Source organism: Lissotriton helveticus, chromosome 1_2, assembly GCF_964261635.1.
Source record: "Lissotriton helveticus chromosome 1_2, aLisHel1.1, whole genome shotgun sequence".
NCBI classification, from domain to species: Eukaryota; Metazoa; Chordata; class Amphibia; order Caudata; family Salamandridae; genus Lissotriton; species Lissotriton helveticus.
This window is the reverse complement of record NC_136058.1, coordinates 372734863-372747153: the sequence shown is the minus strand read 5'-3', so window position 1 is coordinate 372747153 and position 12291 is coordinate 372734863. Positions and strand designations below refer to the sequence as shown.

General features: G+C 51.3%; 1 protein-coding gene across 1 annotated transcript in view; it reads left to right on the top strand.

Moving 5' to 3' along the window:
- CFAP57 (cilia and flagella associated protein 57) overlaps positions 1 to 12291 on the top strand; it is a 403172-nt gene that overhangs the window by 249831 nt on the left and 141050 nt on the right. The window contains exons 5-6 of the mRNA XM_078672374.1: positions 5137 to 5289; positions 8862 to 9001. Of these exons, the coding sequence (XP_078528500.1) occupies positions 5137 to 5289; positions 8862 to 9001 (293 nt within the window). The remainder of the gene's footprint in view (positions 1 to 5136; positions 5290 to 8861; positions 9002 to 12291) is intronic.

Genomic DNA, 12291 nt, shown 5'->3' with positions numbered 1-12291 from the left:
AGCTGTCTCCCCCACTAGCTCTGCTCCTGCAGTCTTGGTACAAATCTCTCTTTTGTCCCTTTGTTCCACTGCCCTGCTCCATGGCATGCACCTGTCTCAGTCTCTGCTTCTCTCCCCCACTAGCTCTGCTGCTGGAGTCTTGATACAGATCTCTCCTCTGTCCCTTTGTTCCACTGCCCTGCTCCATGGCATGCACCTGTCTCAGTCTCTGCTTCTCTCCCCCACTAGCTCTGCTGCTGGAGTCTTGATACAAATCTCTCCTCTGTCCCTTTGTTCCACTGCCCTGCTCCATGGCATGCACCTTTCTCAGTCTCTGCTTCTCTCCCCCACTAGCTCTGCTGCTGGAGTCTTGATACAAATCTCTCTTCTGTCCCTTTGTTCCACTGCCCTGCTCCATGGCATGCACCTGTCTCAGTCTCAGCTTCTCTCCCCCACTAGCTCTGCTGCTGGAGTCTTGATACAAATCTCTCCTCTGTCCCTTTGTTCCACTGCCCTGCTCCATGGCATGCACTTGTCTCAGTCTCTGCTTCTCTCCCCCACTAGCTCTGCTGCTGGAGTCTTGATACAAATCTCTCCTCTGTCCCTTTGTTCCACTGCCCTGCTCCATGGCATGCACCTGTCTCAGTCTCTGCTTCTCTCCCCCATTAGCTCTGCTGCTGGAGTCTTGATACAAATCTCTCCTCTGTCCCTTTGTTCCACTGCCCTGCTCCATGGCATGCACCTGTCTCAGTCTCTGCTTCTCTCCCCCACTAGCTCTGCTGCTGGAGTCTTGATACAAATCTCTCCTCTATCCCTTTGTTCCACTGCCCTGCTCCATGGCATGCACCTGTCTCAGTTTCTGCTTCTCTCCCCCACTAGCTCTGCTGCTGGAGTCTTGATACAAATCTCTCTTCTGTCCCTTTGTTCCACTGCCCTGTTCCATGGCATGCACCTGTCTCAGTCTCTGCTTCTCTCCCCCACTAGCTCTGCTGCTGGAGTCTTGATACATATCTCTCCTCTGTCCCTTTGTTCCACTGCCCTGTTCCATGGCATGCACCTGTCTCAGTCTCTGCTTCTCTCCCCCACTAGCTCTGCTGCTGGAGTCTTGATACATATCTCTCCTCTGTCCCTTTGTTCCACTGCCCTGCTCCATGGCATGCACCTGTCTCAGTCTCTGCTTCTCTCCCCCACTAGCTCTGCTGCTGGAGTCTTGATACAAATCTCTCTTCTGTCCCTTTGTTCCACTGCCCTGCTCCATGGCATGCACCTGCCCCAGTCTCTAGCTGTCTCCCCCACTAGCTCTGCTGCTGGAGTCTTTGTACAAATCTCTCTTCTGTCCCTTTGTTCCACTGCCCTGCTCCATGGCATGCACCTGTCTCAGTCTCTGCTTCTCTCCCCCATTAGCTCTGCTGCTGGAGTCTTGATACAAATCTCTCCTCTGTCCCTTTGTTCCACTGCCCTGCTCCATGGCATGCACCTGTCTCAGTCTCTGCTTCTCTCCCCCACTAGCTCTGCTGCTGGAGTCTTGATACAAATCTCTCCTCTATCCCTTTGTTCCACTGCCCTGCTCCATGGCATGCACCTGTCTCAGTTTCTGCTTCTCTCCCCCACTAGCTCTGCTGCTGGAGTCTTGATACAAATCTCTCTTCTGTCCCTTTGTTCCACTGCCCTGTTCCATGGCATGCACCTGTCCCAGTCTCTGCTTCTCTCCCCCACTAGCTCTGCTGCTGGAGTCTTGATACAAATCTCTCCTCTGTCCCTTTGTTCCACTGCCCTGCTCCATGGCATGCACCTGTCTCAGTCTCTGCTTCTCTCCCCCACTAGCTCTGCTGCTGGAGTCTTGATACAAATCTCTCCTCTGTCCCTTTGTTCCACTGCCCTGCTCCATGGCATGCACCTGTCTAAGTCTCTGCTTCTCTCCCCCACTAGCTCTGCTGCTGGAGTCTTGATACAAATCTCTCCTCTATCCCTTTGTTCCACTGCCCTGCTCCATGGCATGCACCTGTCTCAGTCTCTGCTTCTCTCCCCCACTAGCTCTGCTGCTGGAGTCTTGATACAAATCTCTCTTCTGTCCCTTTGTTCCACTGCCCTGCTCCATGGCATGCACCTGTCTCAGTCTCTGCTTCTCTCCCCCACTAGCTCTGCTGCTGGAGTCTTGATACAAATCTCTCCTCTGTCCCTTTGTTCCACTGCCCTGCTCCATGGCATGCACCTGTCTCAGTCTCTGCTTCTGTCCCCCACTAGCTCTGCTGCTGGAGTCTTGATACAAATCTCTCCTCTGTCCCCTTGTTCCACTGCCCTGCTCCATGGCATGCACCTGTCTCAGTCTCTGCTTCTCTCCCCCACTAGCTCTGCTGCTGGAGTCTTGATACAAATCTCTCCTCTGTCCCTTTGTTCCACTGCCCTGCTCCATGGCTTGCACCAGCCCCAGTCTCTGCTTCTCTCCCCCACTAGCTCTTCTGCTGGAGTCTTGATACAAATCTCTCTTCTGTCCCTTTGTTCCACTGCCCTGCTCCATGGCATGCACCTGTCTCAGTCTCTGCTTCTCTCCCCCACTAGCTCTGCTGCTGGAATCTTGGTACAAATCTCTCCTATGTCCCTTTGTTCCACTGCCCTGCTCCATGGCATGCACCTGTCTCAGTCTCTGCTTCTCTCCCCCACTAGCTCTGCTGCTGGAGTCTTGATACAAATCTCTCTTCTGTCCCTTTGTTCCACTGCCCTGCTTCATGGCATGCACCTGTCTCAGTCTCTGCTTCTCGCCCCCACTAGCTCTGCTGCTGGAGTCTTGGTACAAATCTCTCCTATGTCCCTTTGTTCCACTGCCCTGCTCCATGGCATGCACCTGTCTCAGTCTCTGCTTCTCTCCCCCACTAGCTCTGCTGCTGGAGTCTTGATACAAATCTCTCTTCTGTCCCTTTGTTCCACTGCCCTGCTTCATGGCATGCACCTGTCTCAGTCTCTGCTTCTCGCCCCCACTAGCTCTGCTGCTGGAGTCTTGATACAGATCTCTCCTCTGTCCCTTTGTTCCACTGCCCTGCTCCATGGCTTGCACCTGGCCCAGTCTCTAGCTGTCTCCCCCACTAGCTCTGCTGCCGGAGTCTTGATACAAATCTCTCCTCTGTCCCTTTGTTCCACTGCCCTACTCCATGGCTTGCACCTGGCCCAGTCCCTGCATCTCTTCCCCAATAACTCTGCTGCTTACCTGCAGTATTGTTACAAATCTGTCCCTTTGTTCCTCTTCCCTGCTCTATTGCCTGGGAGCGGGCCCTAAAGGATGGCAGGTGCCGGTCATGGTACCCAGTCTGGATCATAGCCTAGTGTAGGACAGGCACTACCTCCCTACCATATCAGAGGCACAGCTCCAACAAGAATGGGTATTTCTAACCTGAAATGTGCTCTGCAGGAGGTAGATATCCTGATGACTGCATGAATGATGACATTTATGGACACTGATTACATCTCTGATTGTAAATTTTAACAATGTTTAGGATGATTATCTTTGTTTTAGCTTCTCTGTTTATTAGAGGGCCGTTTGCATTTGAATGCTGCTTTACCTCTATTTTAATTAATCAACCATATTTTTAGGTCTTGCCTAGCATTGCAGCGCGCATGAGCTGCTCGCTTTGCGAGGCATGCAGTATCACTATATTGTGGAAGCTCCGCCCACTCTCCACCCTTATTTTCTATTGGCTTATTCCTGAAATGCAGCCTTCCGATAGGTTTTAGGCTTGTTAGTCCTGCCTCATGACGACCATGTCGTCATTTGTATCCTGCCACGGCTACTGGCCCCTTTACTACAAGCACTATTTTGTTCCCCTGCTTCCCCCCTTCCCGCAGTTTGTCCCTCTCGGCTTCCCAAAGCCCGCACCCGCACTCCCGTTCATGCCCTTTCGTCCGCGTGCCCGCACTCCCCTCTCTCAGGCTCTCCGTAATGACGCTCCCGGTAACCGCCATCTTTCTGAGGCAAAATGAAATGACTTCACTCACAGTCCTAACCCTGCACTGTGAGCGCATGCGAGTCAAGCTTCAACCTCACATATGGAACGCACTTCCGTTGTGCCTGGTTCACACAAACAAAGTAATAGTGGGGGCCATTTTACATTGGAGGTTTCAACAATTTAAATGCAGGGACCACCGGCTTTTAGTTCACATGGGGAAAGATATTTACCCCTATAGAATAGAGATGGGCAGGCATATTCCAGTAATTTTAGAATGAGATGTTCACGTTATTTCACTGAATCGAAAACACCTGTATCGACAATCTTTGAAGCAAATTTGCGAGATAAAACTCAGTACCTCCTTTATAAATCCCGTACTTGCAAGCGGCACCCATTTATTTACAGTGCTGTGTGTGGTTTTACTTTTACGAAGAGCAAGAAAGGCAGCCATCGTAGAGCGTGAGTACGGTTACATTTGTTATGGCACTCGCTGATACTTACAAGTGGTACGAAAGGGGGGTTGACTGATCACGTCACTTCATCACCGTACATGCTAACGTGTTCGATTCAGACTGGGGGTCACTGGGGCTCACGACTTAGTGGGTTAATGGGAGGGAGCTGCATAATTAATCAACCATAAGTAATTGAACTGAAGTGAACACAAACCATTCTGTCTTCTGAGCTGGCGAGCCGCAGCACCAGGCAGCCCTGGCATGCATCGGGACAGGTGGGGAACAGGTAGCAGAAAGGGACATGATACACAATAGCATGGGGAGGAATCTGCATGAGCACTGTGTTCACAGTAGTGTTTATGTTGATCTCAGTGCAGTTTGGATCAGCACCACATTGGCTGAGACAGTCTGCCGGGCTTAGCATAGGGGGGAGCCAATGACATGGAAGCTCTTCTAGGTCCTTTACTGGAGTCTGTGCAGGAAGATCCAATGCATCAAGCATGTCAATATCTGTTTTATTGGTCTGTACAAAGCTGAGAGAGTGACAGTAAGAAAGTGTGTTTGTGAGCGAGAGAGACTACACTGCTCGTTAATGGAAGTCTACCCACCCCGAACGAGCCGCCACCACTGGTGTGTTGCAGAGTGTGGGGTGTGGTGTCTCCCCAGAGGATTCCGTGGACTTTCATTGTGTTGATTAGCATTTGCTCGGCCATGTGACTTGGGCTGTGTGAGTTCTGCAGTAACCCCCATCCCATCGCCTTCCGCAGATCCCCCAGGATCCACACTGCATAGACCCCAGCCAGTCGGACATGCAAGATGTGCTGTCGATGTGCCTGAGCCCCTCAGAGGAGACCCTTGTAATCAGCACCAGCAAAAGGCAACTGTACAGCTTCCCGCTGTCCTCCACCGACATGGGCAAGGTGAGTCCTGGGGTAGTCTGCCTGACACTGACATTGGGGCTTCTCTCCTGAATATTGCAGCCCACGGTTGTTGACAATAGGCTGCCATGATGCAGCAGCAGTGGAAAGTACCAGTCTTCAGCCCTTCTGTATGAGGTGGTCTATGGCAGGGCTGATGCAGGTTTCTATCCATGCTATTGGGTAGCTGACAATCTGAGCAACAGTGAAGAATAAACAGATTACACAGTTCTCCATGTACAATGGCCTTCTTGAATGTATTAATGGGCTGAACTTGGATTGCTGTGTGGGTTTAATTGCAGACGTTTTGTCTTAATAGTTGTGCACGTTTTTGTCCAAGTTGCCTATTTGTACTTGACCCCCACACACACATATTGTTCACGCTAGGCAAGCATTTAGAAAGCAAAGCACGCTGACCGCTTTACACAATTTTGGATCTAAATAGTTGGTTTAATTGGTGTGCACAATCTACACTTGTTTCTTTTTTCTGATGTACTGAAGTGCTATAGTTCTGCATCATATGAGACAACTCCCCCTACCTCTGATCGCAGGATGGATTCGCCCTAGAGCGGATTCTCTGTATGCATTTGTGTTGTGTGCCCTGGCGTCTCACACTGCAAGTCTAAAGCTCTCTTCTCCTCACACTTCACACCCTGGGATGTGCGTTGTGCTCCTACACCTCTTTGAGGATCTCAGTGGTTGAATTCAGCAGGTTCCACTCTCTGGGGTCAAGAGAACAAAGTGACCAAAAGCAACTTAGCCAGCATTGTGAGTCTCCTCCCTCCCCCCAGGAATCCTGGGAAGGGTGGACTCTGCCTCAATTCTCAAGGAAGGGCACATGGTTCTGCAGCCACCTGCTTGCCTGCGAGGGAAGCCAAGGACATCGCAGCGAAGGCTGACCTTGCTGGATCGAGCTTCTTTTCTCACTCTGTAGCGCCGAGTGACTTAGAGCAAAGAGGAAGTGTGGAGATCTGGGTGTATTATATGATATGGCTCTGTAGCCTTATCGTGGAATGCACTCACAAAACCTATATTGGGTCCTTTCAGGCTTGTTTGTAAATATTTAGCTCACCCAGGGTAGCTGTCGTTTCGAGCATCAAGACTTAGACAAAGGAACTTAGTGTAAAGCGTTTAACAGGACCACACAACAAAACAAGGAAGCCACACAACACGAAAGAAACACAACACCAACTCATAAAAATAGATTAGGGTTTTATGAATTTTTAGAATCCTTGATGCACAAAATCCACTGGAGGGTTTCAGAGATACAGATTTTCAAAGGCTTAATCCCTTTTTAACCTAACCGTAAACAAGCATTGGTCAACAGAACGTTTGCCTATTGAGGATCGGTCTCTTGGTGCGCCCTGTGACGGCTAGCAGCAAATCTTCGCCAGTGGGTAACAACTTGCCGGTTTGGGCTTCTTTAGCTCTTTTGTCCCCGGAGCTGGTTCCCTGGGATCTGCAGTCTGATTCTTCGAGTCTCTTCTTTGGTCTGGGATTGGGGATCAACGTTTCCCCACGCTAGGAGCCACAGGCACAGTCCAAACTTTGCTAGCCCAAAGTGCAGCAGGTGCAGTCCAGCAGAAGGTGCAGCCTCTCTTTGTACAGTTCAAAGGGCAGCAGGGCTCTATCCAAATCCAGCATGGTGTGAGGTTCAGGGTACCAGGGGGGGCATATTTATCCCAGGAAAGTGCCCCAAGTCAGCCATGTGGTCACTAGTCAGTGGGCTACTAGGTCCCCTCTCTTCTGGTAATGACTTTCCGGTGATGTATGGCACCTAACTGTCCCAGAGTGCACTATGCTGCTAAGTCCTAAGATGTCTGCACCCTTCCACAGCTGTTAAGAGCTTGGTAGCAAACCCTAGCGGTGTAGCTACCGGGGCGCTACATGCCCATGGGAAAACCAGTTTGGGAACTGGTCTTCCCTCTCTGGCCCTGTCTCCAACCTGTCTCCCTAACAAAGGGAAGCCCCTTCAGAAGTGTTCGCCTTTGAAGCTCACCTCTTGGGCTAACACTCTGAGTGGCTACCTGCAAGGGAGAGGTGACACCTGTTCCTGCAGCAGGCTTCCATTGTGTTTGAGCCTGGGAGTCATTCACACTACTCTCCAGGTGGTCTGAATGCTGTTTGTGGGCTAGTGCCGCAGGAGGCCACTGTACTAGCTCAGTCACAATGTGGCAACTTTCTAAAATTAGCTTTCTTTTAATAGTGACATTAAATTCGACCTGGACATCTGGTCTGGTTTATTGCCATGATTAATTTGATATCTTACAGTACCCAGTCATACTCAGGGTGTCAGCCTGTAACCCTGTATTAGCCAAAGGGGCTACTACCTTTTACACAGTAAAACAGCAATTTGAGGGGTTTTGCTGCAAGAAAATATATAAACATACATGTCTCAATAACATACTGCTCCCTTCCTTTGGGCTCTTGGCCTTCCTTAGGGAAGACTTACAAATATTGTTGAGGGAAAGGGTGGCTTTGCCATTAATGGTAAAGGCAAGGTAGAATTAGTAATGTGACCACTGCCCTTCAAGTCTGCAGTGGCAAGCTGGGAGCCCACTTTGAACTCTGTCACACACAGAGTGGTACAATCAGTGCTGCATCCCTGAGTGCACACTGTGACTTGTGTGCCTTTGGTACCCTGGGTACCATATACTAGGGACTTTAGTCAGTACTTACCAATTTGCGATAGCCAATTCAACGTACACTTTGAAAGGGGTAAGCACAAAGGCACTGAGGTCTGGTTAGTAAGCCTCAGTTCTCTCTCAGAGTCGAAAAGTGAGCTTCTAAAAGTACAAATGGGGGTAAAAAGTTGCAGGACACCTGCAAAAAGTATTTTCCTTACATAAACGTACTAGAGAAAAGCTAAAGAAATCATTGTTTGCAAGTTACCTTTCTGCAACCAAGAGGAGGGGGTACTCTGCATCCTCTCAGAAGTAAGTTGTTATTGGGGATTTCAGTGCTAGACATTAACAGTGAGCCTCTGTGGAATGTTGTTAGATGGGTGGTGGTCGCCGAGCTCATCTGCCTGAAGGCCCAATATAATAAAACTTAAAATGCAGGTTTTTTTTTCTCCAAAATTCTATAATGCTACATTTGTTGAGCATGGATGTACCTTTTTTATTCTGTCTTAATATTTGGTTGGTTTGCCTGATAGAAAGAGCGCTATAGATGTAGAGATATTTTGTCCTTAAAATATGGATCTTCACTTGTTTTTTCTGTGTATTTCATGTCTCTCTTCCTGGTGATTGGTGATTTTTGTATTTGCCACTGTGTCATGGCTCTTTTCTTGCTTGCATCTGTTCCTGTTTGCTGTTTCTTGGATTCCTCAGCTGTCTTTTTGCTTCTTTCTGATCTGTTTTTGTTTTCCTTAATGTTTTCTGCTCTCATTTTCTTCTCTTGACAGTTCCTCGTGTGCTCATTTTCTGGCTGTCTTCTCCTACTCCTCACTGTTCCAGTTTCTTTTATTTTCATTTTCTCTCACCCTCTTGTAACTTTATGCACCCATCAGCTCCTCTAGTGTGCTTTCTGTATTCCTTGGCTTTCCCATTTTGACACCTTTCTCCATCCTTTAGGGGGAAGAAGCGAATTTTGAACATCTTACATATTCACTCCACTCTGGTCCTATCACTGGGCTGGGCATCTGTATCCGGAAGCCGCTCCTTGCCACCTGTTCATTGGACCGTTCTGTGCGCATCTGGAACTTTGAGACTAAGTAAGGCTCAATATTACTTTCCTACCCTTTTCCGGACACCATAAATGTACCCGTCTCTTTGTGGAGAAGTGTGGCTCAATGGTTAGAGCGGCAGACCCTGATGCAGTAGTCTGGTCCGGGACCAGGGTTCAATTCCTGCCTCGGCGGCTCTTGGACTCAATCTCCCCGGAACTGATAATTCTTGCCTCGGTGCCTATTCCAATCATGGGTCCCACTCTATATAGCTTGCTTAATCTCCACAACGGCCCCCACAACGCTAAGGATGCCTGGCATCCACCTTGGGGGTGCCCAGGAGTGGGCACCTCACAGGGAAAAGCCAGGAAGGGTTCCACAGCGGTATGCGTACAGCGCCAAAACGCCTCAGGGTATAGGTGCGCTATACGAGTACAAATGAATTTCATTTCATTTCATTCCTCCAATTCAAGTAGAACGCGAGGCACCCTCAACCCTGTCCTGAGATTTTAATATCTCTCCCTTTTCCTTCAGTCCGTGTAAGATCAGTGCCATTGACTCTTGCTCACCCTCCTCTTCAAAACCTTTTCCTCCACCTCGAGACCAAGTGAAGTCCATTGCATCCCTTGCCTCTTCCATCCGACCATGTAAAACAGACGGTGATTTCTTCTGCCTTTGTTCCCGCAGTTCAGGTAAGTTCAGGGCTTGCACTCTTCTCTGCTCCAGACCAAGTAAAGCTCAAATACTCATTGCCTTCAGTACAGACCAGGGCCTCTTCTCCGCAACAAGTACATCCTGTTGTTGCTTGTCATAATCTTCCAAGCCTAGTAAACCTTAGCACTTGTCCTTTTCTAGGCCAAGTAGTGCTCTGTTTTACCTTCATCCAAACCAAGTGGAGGCCAGTGCTGCACCTGTCTTCCTCAAGGTGCTCCACCTTCATCCAAGCCAAGTGGAGGCCAGTGCTGCACCTGTCCTCCTCTTGGTATTCCACCTTCATCCAAGCAAAGTGGAGCCCAGTGCTGCACCTGTCCTCCTCTAGGTGCTTCACCTTCACCGAAGCCAAGTGGAGCCCAGTGCTGCACCTGTCCTCCTCTACATACGCCGCCTTCATCCAAGCCAAGTGGACCCAGTGCTGCACCCGTCCTCCTCTACATACGCCGCCTTCATCCAAGCCAAGTGGAGGCCAGTGCTGCACCTGTCTTCCTCAAGGTGCTCCACCTTCATCCAAGCCAAGTGGAGCCCAGTGCTGCACCTGTCTTCCTCTACATACGCCGCCTTCATCCAAGCCACGTGGAGCCCAGTGCTGCACCCGTCCTCCTCTACATACGCCGCCTTCATCCAAGCCAAGTGGAGGCCAGTGCTGCACCTGTCTTCCTCAAGGTGCTCCACCTTCATCCAAGCCAAGTGGAGGCCAGTGCTGCACCTGTCCTCCTCTTGGTATTCCGCCTTCATCCAAGCAAAGTGGAGCCCAGTGCAGCACCTGTCCTCCTCTACATACGCCGCCTTCATCCAAGCCAAGTGGAGCCCAGTGCTGCACCCGTCCTCCTCTACATACGCCGCCTTCATCCAAGCCAAGTGGAGCCCAGTGCTGCACCCGTCCTTCTCTACATACGCCGCCTTCATCCAAGCCACGTGGAGCCAGTGCTGCACCCGTCCTCCTCTACATACGCCGCCTTCATCCAAGCCAAGTGGAGCCCAGTGCTGCACTGTCCTCCTCTAGGTGCTTCACTTTCACCGAAGCCAAGTGGAGCCCAGTGCTGCACCCGTCCTTCTCTAGGTGTATCGCCTTCATCCAAGCCACGTGGAGCCCAGTGCTGCACCCGTCCTCCTCTACATACGCCGCCTTCATCCAAGCCAAGTGGAGCCCAGTGCTGCACCTGTCCTCCTCTAGGTGCTTCACTTCACCGAAGCCAAGTGGAGCCCAGTGCTGCACCTGTCCTCCTCTAGGTGCTTCACTTCACCGAAGCCAAGTGGAGCCAGTGCTGCACCCGTCCTCCTCTACATACGCCGCCTTCATCCAAGCCAAGTGGAGCCCAGTGCTGCACTGTCCTCCTCTAGGTGCTTCACTTTCACCGAAGCCAAGTGGAGCCCAGTGCTGCACCCGTCCTTCTCTAGGTGTATCGCCTTCATCCAAGCCACGTGGAGCCCAGTGCTGCACCCGTCCTCCTCTACATACGCCGCCTTCATCCAAGCCAAGTGGAGCCCAGTGCTGCACCTGTCCTCCTCTAGGTGCTTCACTTCACCGAAGCCAAGTGGAGCCCAGTGCTGCACCTGTCCTCCTCTAGGTGCTTCACTTCACCGAAGCCAAGTGGAGCCAGTGCTGCACCCGTCCTCCTCTACATACGCCGCCTTCATCCAAGCCAAGTGAAGCCAGTGCTGCACCTGTCCTCCTCAAGGTGCTCCACCTTCATCCAAGCCAAGTGGAGGCCAGTGCTGCACCTGTCCTCCTCTAGGTGCTTCACCTTCCCCGAAGCCAAGTAGAGCCCAGTGATGCACCCGTCCTCCTCTACATACGCCGCCTTCATCCAAGCCAAGTGGAGCCCAGTGCTGCACCTCTCCTCCTCTAGGTGCTTCACCTTCACCGAAGCCAAGTGGAGGCCAGTGCTGCACCTGTCCTTCTCTAGGTGCTTCACCTTCATCCAAGCCACGTGGAGCCCAGTGCTGCACCCGTCCTCCTCTACATACGCCGCCTTCATCCAAGCCAAGTGGAGCCCAGTGCTGCACCTGTCCTTCTCTAGGTGCTTCACCTTCATCCAAGCCACGTGGAGCCCAGTGCTGCACCCGTCCTCCTCTACATTCGCCGCCTTCATCCAAGCCAAGTGGAGCCCAGTGCTGCACCTGTCCTTCTCTAGGTGTATCGCCTTCATCCAAGCCACGTGGAGCCCAGTGCTGCACCTGTCCTCCTCTACATACGCCGCCTTCATCCAAGCCAAGTGGAGCCAGTGCTGCACCTGTCCTCCTCTAGGTGCTTCACCTTCACCGAAGTCAAGTGGAGCCCAGTGCTGCACCCGTCCTCCTCTACATACGCCGCCTTCATCCAAGCCAAGTGGAGCCCAGTGCTGCACCCGTCCTCCTCTACATACGCCGCCTTCATCCAAGCCAAGTGGAGCCAGTGCTGCACCTGTCCTCCTCTACATACGCCGCCTTCATCCAAGCCAAGTGGAGCCAGTGCTGCACCGGTCCTCCTCTAGGGACTTCACCTTCATCCAAGCCAAATGGAGCCCAATGCTGCACCTGTCCTCCTCTAGCCCAGTGCTGCACCTGTCCTCCTCTAGCCCAGTGCTGCACCTGTCCTTCTCTAACCCAGTGCTGCACCTGCCCTTCTCTAGGCCAGTGCT